Below are 15963 nucleotides of genomic sequence, written 5' to 3' on the forward strand. Positions count from 1 at the left end.
TTGAAACACTACACTTTTTTGCAAGAGTCATGGACAACTTAAATGTTTCCTCTGGCACACATGCAAATTCATTATGGTGGTTCTAGTTAGCTAGTGATTTAGAGCAAATATTTCTGCAAATGTTAATTGTGATTATTTGAATAGTGAGAATTCAGAGAGTAAGAGATAAAATCTTTAGTGTTTTGTGAAAATGCTATAATGGTAGGTAAAAGGTACATGGGGAGGAAGCACAAAAAATAACAAAAAATTCTGCTTGAACATATTGTAAAAGTCTAGAAGAAAGAAGAGTGTGAATGTCTTGAAAGATGAGTAAATGTGGTCAATGACATGGGTGATGGGGCATGGAAGTAAAGGATTTCACAGAGGGAGAAAAGAAGTACTCCGAGACACAAAGGTGTGGACCTCTACGTAGTCAAGGTTATCAGATGAGAGGTGCACAGAGAGCAGCTGGAGAAGACTGTGAAGGTGGTCCCAGAGGATTCTGTGCATGTGGAGAGCCTTGCATGCCCTGCAAAGAGCTCAGATGTTATTCCATGGTCAGTAAAGATGCACAGGGGATTCAAATCTGAGAGTGACAAGATCTGATTTGTATTTGAAAAGCTTACTGTGGAGGTAATGAAGCAGGGTGCAGCCAAGAGGAGGGCCCCAAGAAGGGATTTGTAATGGGGTCCAGGACTCAGGGTGTCCAGGAAATATTAGAAAAATATATGTAGGATGTCTTCACCCCCACAGGCCTGAGCCAAGGGGGATGGGACACATGGAACAGGGCCATTCAGAGCTGTTTTGGGTAGCAAGAGCTTTGCAGCTAACCCCTGGCACAGTCATTTAACATATCTATAACCTTTAACTGGTTTCATGGATGTGTTAAGTAGCTGTGGCCATGCTTTGAGCCAGGGGGATGGGACCAAATTCCACCCAGGATGGGACTGGGAAGCAACTCCCCCTGGTTACAGGGCCTGCGTGAGAGCGTGGAGATGATTGGCTCCATGCCATGGGGCCACACCTGCCCAGACTTACTATGGCAGCCCAGAAAAGCTGGAAGAATACAGGGATGCTGGCAGGTGTAGCTGACTGTAGGAGGAGTCAGAAATGGGGCTGCAAAGGAAGATGGGCACTGGGATTTAAACCTAGGCCCGGCAGCCATAGAAAGGAGAGAGACCACGCGGCTTCAAAGAGTAGGGAGGACCACAAGGTTATGGGGGAGAAAGAAGAGACCATGCAGCTCTGAAGGAAGGAGTGAACCACGAGGCTCTGAAGCAAGTAGATAGATAGAGGTCCATGTGGTTCTGAAGTGGGGAAAAGGACCACGCGGTTCTGAAGGAGAGTAAAGAGGACCACGAGGTTTTGGAGTGCTTCTTCTTGCCACGCGGCTTAGGCAGCAGGAGAGACTTTGCAGCCATAGAGAAAGGGGAGAAAGGACTCTTGCTGCTGGGCCATGAGAAGGTGCCACATGGCTTTGGATTAACTGGAGATCGCAGCAGCCACACAGCTGATGGTGCTGGGAGCCTGAATCACGGACTTCTACTTCTTTTCCTGAGACACGGTACCCCGGACTGGGCACAGGGAGAGGGAAGGACTGTGCATCTGTGGGTATTCTAGAGGACTTTAGTATCTTACTGAAGACATTAGGTCATTATTCTAAGTTTGTGTAACTTTTGAATAAACAATTCCTTTCCTTTTCACCAGTCTCTGGCATTGAGAGACGTCTTTCCTCTGGCGGCGGGCATTGCGAACCTAGCAGGTGGGCGTGGGGGGAAGGAACCTCCAGAGACAGAAAGGCGGAATCCTTTCTGTAATAATTTATCGTGAACCACCCCCACCCTCTTGCTCTGTAACAGTAACATAAGAGAAAAATTGAAGCAGAAAGTCTTTCTGTCAAGAAATTTCTTCAAAAATTTTTGTTAAAGTATTGTATTTAAGGATTTCACATATTTTATAATGTTTTCCAAGCTTGAAGTTAAGTTCAGTTAATTCCCACTCTTTAATAATTTGTTTCTAATTGTCTCCTCCACTAATTCCTGCTCTGAAAAGCATTCTAGCTCCCCCAAACCTTTAGAGAGGCAAAAATAAAACATTTCAGAGATATATGTTTGTGATGTTGCAGAGCACCCAATGTGTTATTGCAGACTGTGAATTCTTCAAACAACTCTCAGTTGTCTACTTTCCATCTGACAACAGACCTAGGTAAAAGAAGCATGCATCCTCTGAGCACTGTTGAAGTTATAAATAATAATGCTAAGATACAGTAACAGATGGACCCTGGGAACTCAGAGTCATAAATCATGGGCTCATGAAACTATAACAATGCATATTATTTTATAAACTGCAAACTATATCTCTATAAATGTCTTTAGATAAATGTGTTTGTTTCTTTGCTTATTAAATACTTGCATGGCAATTTAAGTTACTCTCTTATACTGTGTAATTGGTAACTTTGAAGTGTTTGCCTTTATGAAAATTGACAGGCAGCTCTTGCATAGGTCATCTCCCCAGCCACTAGCATGCTGATTTTTGCCTATAACTCAGGCAGACTAGTCTCTCTGCCTTCCATTTCCTGTTGATACAACAAACAAATTACAGCCTTCCTTTCATGTTTGAGGTGTTAAAACTTTTCGAGTACTACTGGGCATTCATGTGTCTTATTCTGATTGCATATTTTGGAACCAGGTAGAAAGGACAATTTATTATAGGCCAATATTATAACTCAGGCATATACAGTAGGATTTTAAAACAATCGATATAATTATAAACTGAATCATAGCAACCTTTAACCAGTTATGGTTAAGGTACATTTACACAATGGAATTCTACGCAGCAGAGAGAAAGAAGGAGCTTATACCCTTTGCAATGGCATGGATGGAACTGTAGAGCATTATGCTAAGTGAAATAAGCCAGGCAGTGAGGGACAAATACCATATGATCTCACCTTTAACTGGAACATAATCAACAAAAGAAAAAAGCAAACAAAATATAATCAGAGACATTGAAATTAAGAATATTGTAACAATAGCCAGAGGGGAGTGGGGAGGGAATAGTGGGGAGAAAGGTCTATAGGAGCTACTATAAAGGACACAAGGACAAAATCAAGGGGGAGGGTAAATGTGGGGGAGGGAGGTGGGACTGGCTAGGGTGGGTTGGAGGGAAGGGGAGAAAATGCAGACAGTTGTAACTGAATAAAAATAAATAAATAAATAAATTTTTTTAAAAAGAGTACTTAAATATGTAAATTGAAAAAGAAAATTTGCTGAATAGGTCAGACAGAAAATGCAATATGACATTCTATTTCATAGTGCCAGGTTTAAAAGTCTGTATTTTATTTATTAAAAAGCGTTTTTAGACTTATGGAGCCTTAGTGAGTATATATAATGTTTAATATGATATCAATTTCAAATCAATCATATTTACAATTACCACATAAATTACATAATACTTTACATGATTTCTATTTGCTTGAAATGTAGCCCTTGCTTATTCAAACCATAGTAATTCATGAAATATCAGAAAGTTATCTCATAATTTTATATGTGATCTTTCATGATCACATAGGAAAAGAGGTTTAACTTTAAGATACTATCTTGAAAGGTAGTATGAACATCTTTCTCTTTTTGCCAGGAGTCAAAGAATCATTTCTTTTATGGAACAATACCAGGAGTTTCAGTGATTGGATGGATGAATGGGTCCCTTCTTAAAGTATATCACTTGACTTCTTATTGTATGCATTGTAATCCACAGAACCTGTCTAAAACGTGGTTCATGTGGTTACCTAGTAACTCATTTAATATCTGCTGTTATGTCACACACTGTGGTAGGTGGTGGGGATGCCTTCTGAAATGGCCTACTTTAAAGTCTCAAGGTGCTACTAATTTTCAGAACAGACTGAAACATTGACAATGGGGTATAGATGTTTTTTAATGCAACACCAAAAGATTACATCTGATAAATTGAAGGGCCTAAAATATAAATATAAATTAATTTGAAATCGGGGATTACAAAAGACTGTTCTGTAAATTATACAATAATTACATTACTTATATACATGAGCTGAGTTTCCAGTTGTTGCATGATGTGTGAATTGAAACACCGATCATAGTAGGCTGAGGTCAGATCAGAGTATAGAAGAAAAAAATTGTCACAAATGTAGGAGAATTTTTCATAAAGACAAACAATGAACACTAAAGAACAAAAAGTTATTTAAAAAGATGGGAAAAATCTGATTTGTATTGGTATTTGTAGTGAATGACTTGCAAACATGAACCCAAAAGTAATACGCAAAATGTATGCTCAGTGGATGATTTCATGTATTTTACCAGAAAAGTAAAAAGAAGCCAATTCTACCTGGCCTTTACATACCACCCAGCGTGTGACAATCTTATTGGCTTGACTACAGGTAAATGCCAGTATAAATGTCTGGAAAGTCTAAAGCAGAAAGCACTCTGAACAAAGCAACTAAAATTACTTCCTAACTCAAAAATACTTTCTATGTTGTGTAGCAGAAGTTTTGCTTAGCCAGTTTTTATAATATGAGGTATTTGAAAATAGAATGTGCTTGCACAATTTTGTTTTATTTGGGATTGCTATCATGGTATCTAAAATGTTTTAAAATAATCCATCTTTTTATATTGTTCAAAATACACTTTGGGTGAGCTTTGCAACATTGAATTCTTTACCAAACAGATTTGTATAGTAAATAAAAAGCAAAAATTCAGCCAACTATGTTGTCATTGATTGTTTTACATTCTGAATTTGTGAGGCCCAAATTTTTCAAATTTGATTTTATTTGTGCCAACTAACAAAATGATTTTTGTGAAATCCAAAATGTTTACCTTTTTAAAAATTTAATTTTGAAAATCTATTTTTAAAAATATAACACATGAACATTAATCAAAATAGAAAAATGTAGATATAGTGTGAAAACTATTTCTCTTTTGACCACTTTCATCCCCCTCCTAAGAAAATATTACTGTTTTTCCTTCTTTTTTACATTTTATTTTATTTTAATTTTTTTAAGAGCTAAGCTTTTTTTTTTAAGGTTTTATTTATTTATTTTAGAGAGGGTAAGGGAGAGAGAAAGAGAGGGAGAGAAATATCAATGTGCTGTTGCCTCTCACATGCCACTTGTTGGGGACCTGGCCTGCAACCCAGGCATGAGCCGTGACTGGGAATCGAACCGCCAACCCTTTGGTTTGCAGACCAGCACTCAATCTACTGAGCCACACTAGCCAGGGCACACTTTTTATATTTTAAATAATCTTCAATCTAATGGAAGCTTCCATCCTCTATTTTGTTGAATATAATTCATTACTAAAGCAGATTATGAGCAATAAAAGAAGTTAATTGTAGTGATACTTATATCACATTTTCAGTGACAAAAAAAGAAATAAAAGAATAATACCTTTGAGGAAAATACCATATAAATTCATTCTGTTTGAGTACCAATACCCCCAATGATCTATAATTATTATTTTTTCCTTCCTAACATTTACTTCTATTTGTTCCTATTTTAAAACAGTTTTCTGCTGAGTTCCATGACATATTGGTTTTTGTTTTTGAATTTCTCTGTATTTTTAAAGAATTTTTATGAGTTTATCTGAGCCAAACTGCAACAATTGCCAGGAAATAAAATCTCAAGGGGTTGAGAAAATGCTTCAGAAAATGGCAATTTTACCACTTATTTTACACATCAGAATCAAAGGGGAAGACATAAGGTGGTTACATGAAATCCATTGGTGATTAGGGAGGCAAGGAAAAGCAAAGCAGGGAAATCTCTGGGGCTGGACTGAAAGTAAAAAGAATAGACATGTACTTGTTTTCCATAGGTAGGTGTAGTATAATTAACAGTTAACATTTATAAACAATCACAACTATGCCTTAAAATAAAGATCGAATGGTATTTCTCTCTCTCTCTTTTTGCCTAGCATACAAGTAAAGAACATATTGTTTATAAAAGTCAATTTGAAAATATACACTTTTATTTTTCTATGTAACACTTATTAACATTACTGTATATTTCACATTTTAAAAAGTTTAACTGTGGATCCAGAACCAAGATGGCGACATAGGTACACACACTGCACCTCCTCGCACAACCAGAACTGACAGAAAATCAAACAGCAAGGAAGTCCGACACCAAGGAAATAAAAGATAAACATTCATCCAGACAAGTAGGAGGGGCGGAGATGGGCGGCCAGGGTGGAGAGGACTCGAGTGGCTGTGGCAGGACCTAGACTGGCGGAGTGTGGGACGAACGGGGCAGGCAGTCTGACCACTAGCAGACCCTGCGGCCCCACATTCACGCAGATAAACTGAGAGGGTCAAACTCAGACTGAGCGGGGCAGGCAGAGCGGCGGGTAGCACCCCATGGCCCCATATTTGCACACAGATAAACCGGACAAAAGGCGGGGAGCAAAGCAGACCATGCAACCCAGGGCTCCAGCATGGGGAAATAAAGCCTCAAACCTCTGATTGAAAGCGCCCATGGGGGTTCGGGCGGCAGCAGGAGAGACTCCCAGCCTCACAGGAGAGGTCCTTGTAGAGACCCACAGGGGCCTAGGGCATGCACAAGCCCACCCACTTGGGAACCAGCACCAGAGGGGCCCAGTTTGACTGTGGGTATCGAAGTGAAAGATTGAAATCCAGAGGAGAGTGAAGCAGGTGCCACTGCTCCCTCTCAGTCCCTGCCCCATGTACAGCTTCACAGCTGCAGGGACCAGCGTTACCCTTCCCCCGGGGAACACCTAAGGCTCCGCCCCTTTAAGTAACAGAGGCGCCAAGACCAAAAGAAAAAAGAAAAAAAGGCCCAAATGACAGAACACTTCAAAGCTCCAGAAAAAATACAACTAAGCAAGGAAGAGATAGCCAACCTATCAGATGCACAGTTCAAAACACTGGTTATCAAGACGCTCACAGAATTGGTTGAATTTGTTCGAAAACCAGATGAAAAAATGATGGCTATGCCAAGACAAACAAAGGAAAATGTACAGGGAACCAATAGTGATGCGAAGGAAACTGGGACTCAAATCAATGGTGTGGACCAGAAGGAAGAAGGAAACATCCAACCAGAAAAGAATGAAGAAACAAGAATTCGGAAAAATGAGGAGAGGCTTAGGAACCTCCAGGACATCTTGAAACCTTCCAACATCCGAATTATAGGGATGCCAGAAGGAGAAGAGGAAGAACAAAAAACTGAAAACTTATTTGAACAAATCATGAAGGAGAACTTCCCCGATCTGGCAAAGGAAATAGACTTCCAGGAAGTCCAGGAAGCTCAGAGAGTCCCAAAGAATCTGGACCCAAGGAGGAACACACCAAGGCACATCATAATTACATTACCTAAGATTAAACAGGAGAGAATCTTAGAAGCAGCAAAAGAAAAGGAGACAGTTACCTACAAAGGAGTTCCCATAAGACTGTCAGCTGATTTCTCCAAAGAGACCTTACAGGCAAGAAGGGGCTGGCAAGAAGTATTCCAAGTCATGAAAGGCAAGGACCTACATCCAAGATTACTGTATCCAGCAAAGCTATCATTTAGAATGGAAGGGAAGATAAAGTGCTTCTCAGATAAGGTCAAGTTAAGGAAGTTCATCATCACCAAGCCATTATTATATGAAATGTTAAAGGGACTTACCTAAGAAAAAGAAGATCAAAAATATGAACAGTAAAAATGACAGCAAACTCACAATTATTAACAACCACACCTAAAACAAAAACAAGAGCAAACTAGGCAAACAACTAGAACAGGAACAGAACCATAGAGATGGAGATCACATGGAGGGTTGTCAATAGGGGAGTGGGAGGGGGAGAGGGGGGAAAAGGTACAGAGAATAAGTCGCATAGATGATAGGTGGAAAATAGACAGGGGGAGGGTAAGAATAGTGTAGGAAATGTAGAAGCCAAAGAACTTATAAGTATGACCCATGGACATGAACTCTAGGGGGGGAATGTGGGAGGGAGGGGTGGGCAGGATGGAGTAGAGTGAGGGGGGCGGGAAATGGGACAACTGTAATAGCATAATCAATAAATATATTTTAAAATGTTTAAATGTGAATGTAAGTTACAGTAGGACAAGAGTATTTGTTTTGTTCACTCCTGTATCACCACTGCCTTAAGCACTGCCTAGTTCATAGAGATGTTCTGTACATGAAGTAAATGAAAGTATAAACAAATTTAAAAAATTGTTTTATTTGTTAAGCAATTCAAGGGAATATTCAAAGCACAACTTTAATTTGTATCCCATTATTTTTTGGGTATTAATCAAAATTAGGCTCAGAGAAAATTATATCTAGTTTATAATTAATTTATATTTTTCAGTGAATTGTGTAATATACAAGGCAAATAGGATGCCTGTGGGAAAAGATGCCTTGTGAAGTTTTGGACAACTATAATCTTTAATTATGTTATCTTATTTAATATGTGTTCATGGGTATATATAACCAGTAGATCCTGAGATGCAGATTTTCTCTTTATCAGGTTTAAAATATCACATAATGATCATAGCAGGTAATTTAATAGTGTCATTGTCCTCATTATCCAGACCCCAAGTCTTTGAGTTTGCTTTCATGTCTGTTTTGTGTCTTCTTCACACACACTGCATTTGGTTGATTCTCTTGGCACTGAAAAAATTATTTGTTCATTCATTTGGGAACTGGTATTGTTTCCTCTAAAATTTCTATTGAACTAATCTTATCTCACTGCCATGTTTTTAGTTTTATTATAAGTTATTTTGCCTTTATATTATCTGTTTGTGTGAATATCTGTTTTTCTACATAAAATTAGTGTGTATATGTGTTTCACTAATCACTATACATCCTCTTATGTAAAGTAGGTGCTTAACCAGTGTTCACTAAGTTGAGTTTTCTGGGAGTGTTAACTTTCATTTGTGGTTAATCATACCATTAGTTTTACAAAAAACAAAATATTTCTAGAAACTTCTCAAGGAAACTTTGACTAACTTATTTGTTACTAAGGGTGGAAGGCTCTGAAAATAATTTTCCTATCCTAAAATATATTTTACAATTTACTGAAAATGTTGGTATTATGTTCTCATCTTATTTCAAATACAGGTTCAATCAGAGCAGTAATGATAGATGTGACCAAATTCAGAATAGAGTTTCATGGATTATTGAAGAAATTGTGACTTAATAGGGTGGTCTTAAGAAAGCAAAGGTCTTTCTATTTAAGGCTTTCAATTCTAACTTCATGGGGTTTTCTGTTTTGTTATTCCAAAGGAAATTTTTTCTAAAATTTTCATTTTATAAATAATATGCATTCTAATGTAGAATGCATATTATGTAGAATCTAAAGTAGATTCACTACAAAGACAAAAAAAAGAAAAGTAGGCCCTGGCTGGTGTGGAGCATTGTTGGTTGGAGCATTGTCTTGTAACTGAAAGGTTGTGGGTTCGATTCTCCTGCAGAGCACATACCTAGATTGTGGCTTCAGTCCCTGGTCCCAGCAGGGGCACGTGTGACCCATGGTTCAAACACATGCCAGTCATCCCCAGTTCTTGTGCATTTGGGAGTCAACCAATTGATTCTTCTCTTGCATTGATGTTCCTCTCTCTCTAAAAGCAATGAAAAAAATGTTCTCGGATGAGGATAAAAAAAAAAATTAAAGCAGTATGTCTTCTTTATTTTTCTTTTACATGTATAATACCAATGAAAAATAAAGTCACTATATATTTTCTTTGAAAATAAAGACAAATTTCTTCTTCTTCACTTTTAATTTAACTTGAAGTGAACTTCTTGTTAATGTCCCACTTACGGTGGTTGATCCCACAAGTATAAAGGCCTTCACACTGACCACTGTGTGTTTTTGGTTCTTCAGGAAGACAGTTGGTTTAGAACAAAGCTGCCTATTGAGTAGAATGGCCTTTGGTTCATTAAGTGGTAGAATTTGTGTGAAGAAAAAGTAGTGATATTTTCCTTTGCAAACATTTAAAATTCTATATAAAAATTTCTTCAGTAACTTGTGTTTTACAAATTATTCTCCTCACATATAATGCCATTTAAGTGCTAAAAGTGTTCCTTTTGAAAGTCTGTTTTTTAATAATATAAAAAACTGTGGGTAGCTTTTACTGTGTTAATGCTTGACCATTCCTTCTACAGATATTGTTTGAAATTATTCCTTTTTCCTGATAATGCTATGTAATATTTACTTTTAGGGGGACAGTTCCTATGTGAAAGATCGTTGGTGTGTTTTTGATGGATTTATGGTCTTTTGCCTTTGGGTTTCATTGGTATTGCAGGTAATTAAAACCTTTTAAATTACAAGGGTATATTTCTAAAATTTGCATTGAAAATCTAACTAGATGTATTAACTAATATATAATTTGTCACTGTGTACTTTTCTACAACATTCTGTTATTTTAGATGTTTAATAAAAGCCTCATATTATTTTTTAATTAATTAATTTATTTTTACTCAGTTACAATTGTCTGCATTTTCTCCCCTTCCCTCCACCCCACCCCAGCCAGTCCCCCACCTCTACCCTCCCCCTTGATTTTGTCCTTGTATCCTTTATAGTAGCTCCTGTAGACCCCTCTCCCCACTATCCCTTCCCCACTCCCCTGTGGCTGTTGTTACAATGTTCTTAATTTCAATGTCTCTGGTTATATTTTGTTTGCTTTTTTCTTTTGTTGATTATATTCCAGTTAAAAGTGAGATCATATGGTATTTGTCCGTCACCGCCTGGCTTATTTCACTTAGCATAATGCTCTCCAGTTCCATCCATGCCATTGAAGCCTAATATTTTAATCACTGTCAATCACATTTGTGAATTATTTATCAAGCAGAAATGAAAGTCAATAAAATAGGAAATTATTTTTATTGAGGAGATATAAAAAATATATTCATTGAAATAAAGGAAAGAACATGGGTGAGATTTCAGTATTTGTGGAATAAAAAATATTGAATTTAAAAATTAAAATTCCAGTCTTTTATGTGACTGAATCTTCACTAAAAACAGCTAAAAATATATATGGATACATTGAGATACATACTAGTCTACATAAAATACTATATTTCAAATGGAAAATGCCTTACTATGAGAAATGGGGACCACATATTAAAAAGGTCTAAAAGAGGAATTTTGTTTGAAAGTGGTAGAATTCATTCCATGCAATCAGTCTTAATTTTGCATTTAATTAAAGTTACTATATTCTTCATGAAAACATTCATAACAAAAGAATTCCACAGTTAATTCTACATACTTATCATAGTGCTTATTGGTGGCTTTATTTTTATAAAGCTCACTTATACAACTGCCTGATTTATCCTGCATAATAATTTATTCTTTTTTCATTTAATAACTATTGTACAACTGACAAACATTTTCTAATTATTACTTTGCCTCTTAGTAAATGGTGTAATTCCTTTCCATATTTTTTCATATTTCTAACTCTGTCTCCATTACTTCATTTTCTACATATTCAAAAATTTCCACCAAAAACATGATTAGTGAGGAAGACTTAGCACACTTTTTCTATATTCTAAATTGGCACTTAGAATATAGAAATGAACAAGATTAATGGCACTTTCATTAGTTTATGTATTTGTTCCTCTTATGAGAGTTATAGCTTCAAAATGTACTCAAAAGAAATTAATTTAAGTAGAAAATAATATAAGTTCACATAGCAGGATGCAGCTCCTGATGCTGTCTGTGTATGCCATGTCTACAACCCATACTAATAGAAAGTCTAAACTTGTTAAATTTATAGGTATTTGAAATTGCTGATAAAGTTGATCAGATGTCACCGTGGGGCATGTTGCGGATCCCAAGGCCACTAATTATGATCCGAGCATTCCGAATTTATTTCCGATTTGAACTGCCAAGGACCAGAATTACAAATATTTTAAAGTAAGGACTGCTTTTACATGAGTTAAGGGGGAAAGTTTGTGACTACTTTTTTGCTTGTTTTACCTATTTTACCTGTTTTTTCCCCTAGGCGATCAGGAGAACAAATATGGAGTGTTTCAATTTTTCTACTTTTCTTTTTGCTTCTTTATGGAATTTTAGGAGTTCAGATGTTTGGAACATTTACCTTTCACTGTGTAGTAAATGACACAAAACCAGGGTAAGTTTCTCTACTGGCTGCATTTTAATCTAGGTGATTAATGAGGATGTTTCTGCAATTCTCATGAGAAAAACCTCTGTAGCTAAATTTTTAAAAAAAGCTATGTATGTACTTTCTGTTCTTTATTCTCTACTTATTCAAAATTATTTAGTCCAGTTTTTAAAGACACATATTAAGGGCAAGTGTTCAAAACAAGCCAGACTGAAAACAATGTAACCACCTGGGAGAGTAGATTAAGCAAGTTTGAAGTATGCATTTAGAAATTTTCCTCTGTGGCAGAACGGAGAGTGTGCTAACATAGTATGATCAGAATAAAATAAGATGACAATGGCCAATGGTGTAACTACTTCAAAATAATTGAGCAGTTTCTTAAAAGTTGAACAGGCTCCTACCATGTCCCATTCATTCCATTCCAAGTATTCAACCAAGAGACATTAAAACATGTGCCCATACAAAGACGTACACATAATGACTTTATTTTTAATAGCCCAAACTACCAACAACCCAAATTTTAATCATCTGGGAAATGAATAAACAAATTATAGTGTATCTATAGTGAATACTATTTATCGGTAAGGAGTATAAGATATTGTTATATTTATGATAACATCTTCAATGAATCTCAAAATAATTATGCTGACTGAATGAAGCCAGATGAAAAAGATGTATATTCAGGGACTTCTGGTCAAGATGGAGATGTAGATAGACATGCTTTGCCTCCTTGCACAACCATAGAAAGAATTACAACACCATATCTTGCAATGTATAATGTGCACCTATGTTTTTGAATAATAATTCATATTATACATGAGGATTAGTACTATCCATGTATAATGCACATCCTTATTTTTCCCTCAAAAATTTGGGCAAAAAAGTATTCATTATACATGGCAAAATGTGGTAGATATCAAAATAAATAGCACCCAGAACCATCAGAAAATCAAGCTGTATGGAAGTCTGACAACCAAGGATTTAAAGAAGCCACATTCATCCAGACAGGTAGGAGGGGCAGAGTCACAGAGACAGACAGGGATGCAATGTGGCGAGGAGATGCAGTGGTGGCAGGACAGAGGGCCCACATTCATGAATGGTGGACAAAAATAGAGAGGGATACCTTGGGAGCAAGTGATCCCAGCCCCAGGCCACACCGCACAGCCTAGGGTCCTACCGTGGAGAAGATAAATCCCCATAACTTCTGGCTGTAAAACCAATGTGGTTTGAAGCAGTGGAATAAACTGCCAGATATTCAAGAGACTCCATTATATGGGCCTGCATGGACTTAGAATGTATGCAACCCTACCGAGTCTGGGATTCAGCACCAGAGCAATAGCTGGAAGGGTATCAGTCACACACAGGAAGTAGGCGAAGTGACTGGAAATGGGGTGAGTGCCAGGCAAACCTCCAGAAGCCAGGCAGTGGTATTGTTCCCTCTCTGAGACCTCCCTCATACACAGAGCCACAAAGCAGAGAACCAGGTCACCCTGCCCTGGAGATTACATAAGGCTCCACCACACACAATTTAAAATTTTTCTACAAAAGGCCATGATGCTAAAGGAGTCAAAGCAGCTCTACGTAATACACAGAAACAAACACAGGGAGGCTGCCAAGTTGTGGAGACAAAGAAATATGACCCAAATGGAAGAACAAAACAAAACCCCAGAAAAAGAACTAAACAAAATGGAGATAGCCAACCTGTCAGATGTAAAGTTCAGAATATCAGTGATCAGAATGCTCAAAGAACTCACTGAGTACAGCAACAACATAAAGGAAAAAATGAAGGTTACACTAAGTGAAATAAAGAAAAATATACAGGGAACCATCAGTGGAGGGGAGGAAGCCAGGATTCAAATCAATTATTTGGAACATAAGGAAGAAATAAGCATTCAACCAGAACAGCAAGAAGAGAAAATAATTTACAAAAACAAGGATACTATAAGGACCCTCTGGGACATTTCCAAACATACCAACACTCAAATCATAGGGATTCCAGAAGAAGAAGAGGAAGAACAAGAAATTGAAAACTTATTTGAAAAAAATAATGAAAGAAAACTTCCCTAATTTGTCCAAGGAAATAGACATGCAAGTCCAGGAAGCACAGAGAGTCCCAAACAAGTTGGACTCAAAGAGTACCACACCAAGACACATCATTATTAAAATGGCGAAGGTTTAAGATAAAGAAAGAATCTTAAAAATAACAGGAGAAAAGCAAAGAGTTACCTACAAAGGAGTTCCCATAGACTATCAGCTGATTTCTCAAAAGAAACTAGAGGCAAGAAGGGACTAGCAAGAGGTATTTAACATGATGGAAAGCTAGAATTTACAACCTAGATTACTCTATCCAGCAAAGCTATCATTTGGAATTGAAGGACAGATAAAGTGCTTCCCAGACAAGTTAAAGCTAAAGGAGTTCATATCACCAAGTCAGTATTACGTGAAATGTTAAAGGGGCTTATTTAAGAAAAAGAAGATCAAAACTATGAACATTAAAAAGACTACAAATTCACAACTATCAACAACTGAATCTAAAAAAAAACAAACTAAGCCAACAGCCAAAACAGGAAAAGAATTATAGATATGGAAATTATTTGGAGGGTTATCAGTTATGAGGATGAAGGGGGAGAATGAGGGAAAAGGTGCAATGGTTAATAAGTGTAATTGGGAGGTACAAAGTAGACAGGAGGATGTTAAGAATAGTGTAGGAACCTATGCACTCCAGTGTTCATAGAAGCACAACTTACAATAGCTAAGTGCTAGAAGCAATCTAAGTGTCCATCAGTAAATGAATGGATCAAAAAACTATGGTACATTTACAGGATAGAATATTATGCAGCAGAAAGAAAGAAGGAGCTCCTACCCTTTGCAACAGCATAGATGGAACTGGAGAGCATTATGCTAAGTGAAATAAGCCAGGCGGTGAGGGACAAATACCATATGATCTCACCTTTAACTGGAACCTAATCAACAAAAGAAAAAAGCAAGCAAAATGTAACCTGAGATGTTGAAATTAAGAACAGTCTGACAGTAACCAGAGGGGAGGTAGGAGGAGATAATGGTGGGAAGGAGGGAAGGATTTTCAGGAACTAGTATAAAGGACACATGGACAAACCCAGAGGGGGTGTGGAAGCAAGGGAGGGAGGTGCATTTGGCTGGGGTGGGGGGTAAAAGCAGACAACTATAATTGAACAACAACAAAATAATTTTAAAAAAGAAGCAAGACTGGGCATGAAATGATAATTATTGAAGTTGTATAAAGGATACATAAGGGTTCATTACATTATTCTGTCCATTTAACATTTTTCACAATAAAATGTGTTTCTTTTTTTTATTGTTATTCAATTACAGTTGTCTGCATTTTCTCCCCATCCCTCCCCACCCCACCCCAATAAAATGTGTTTCTTAAAAAAAAAAAAAAGAAGAATGTAGGAAATGGAGATGCCAAAGAACTTTTATGCCCAACTCATTGACATGAACTAAGGGGGGAATGGTGGAGGGGGGGAAATGGAGAAAAAGTGGGACAACTGTAATAGCATGATAATAAAATATATTTTTAAAAAGATGCAAGCAAAAGAAAATTAAAAAGGGAAAAATAATTGAAAATAATAAAATAATAAAAAGATTACATATTCTGTTATTTCATTTATATAAAATTTTAGAAAACACAATCATTTCAATAATGAAAAAGGAACACAGTGGTTGCCTGGGGATGAGTGTTGGGGTGTAAAATGGATAACCAAGGAGCATGAGTGAATCTTCGGGGTTGATCAATGTATTCATTATCTTGAGTATAGCTCTGTACATATTTCAAAGTTTATTAAATTGTACATTTTAATACAGGGTGGAACAAAAGTAAGTTTACAGTTCATATGGAAAATTATACAATAATTAGTAAATAA

General features: G+C 36.9%; 1 protein-coding gene across 2 annotated transcripts in view; it reads left to right on the plus strand.

Annotated features, from left to right (window-relative positions):
- Positions 1-15963, plus strand: part of NALCN (sodium leak channel, non-selective) — a 380160-nt gene that overhangs the window by 44195 nt on the left and 320002 nt on the right. For both annotated transcript variants that reach the window (XM_045186646.3, XM_024578981.3), the window contains exons 4-6: positions 10160-10243; positions 11714-11853; positions 11942-12070. In XM_045186646.3, coding sequence (XP_045042581.1) covers positions 10160-10243; positions 11714-11853; positions 11942-12070 — 353 coding nt within the window. The remainder of the gene's footprint in view (positions 1-10159; positions 10244-11713; positions 11854-11941; positions 12071-15963) is intronic.

The sequence above is a fragment of the Desmodus rotundus genome, chromosome 13 (genome assembly GCF_022682495.2).
Source record: "Desmodus rotundus isolate HL8 chromosome 13, HLdesRot8A.1, whole genome shotgun sequence".
Classification (NCBI taxonomy): domain Eukaryota; kingdom Metazoa; phylum Chordata; class Mammalia; order Chiroptera; family Phyllostomidae; genus Desmodus; species Desmodus rotundus.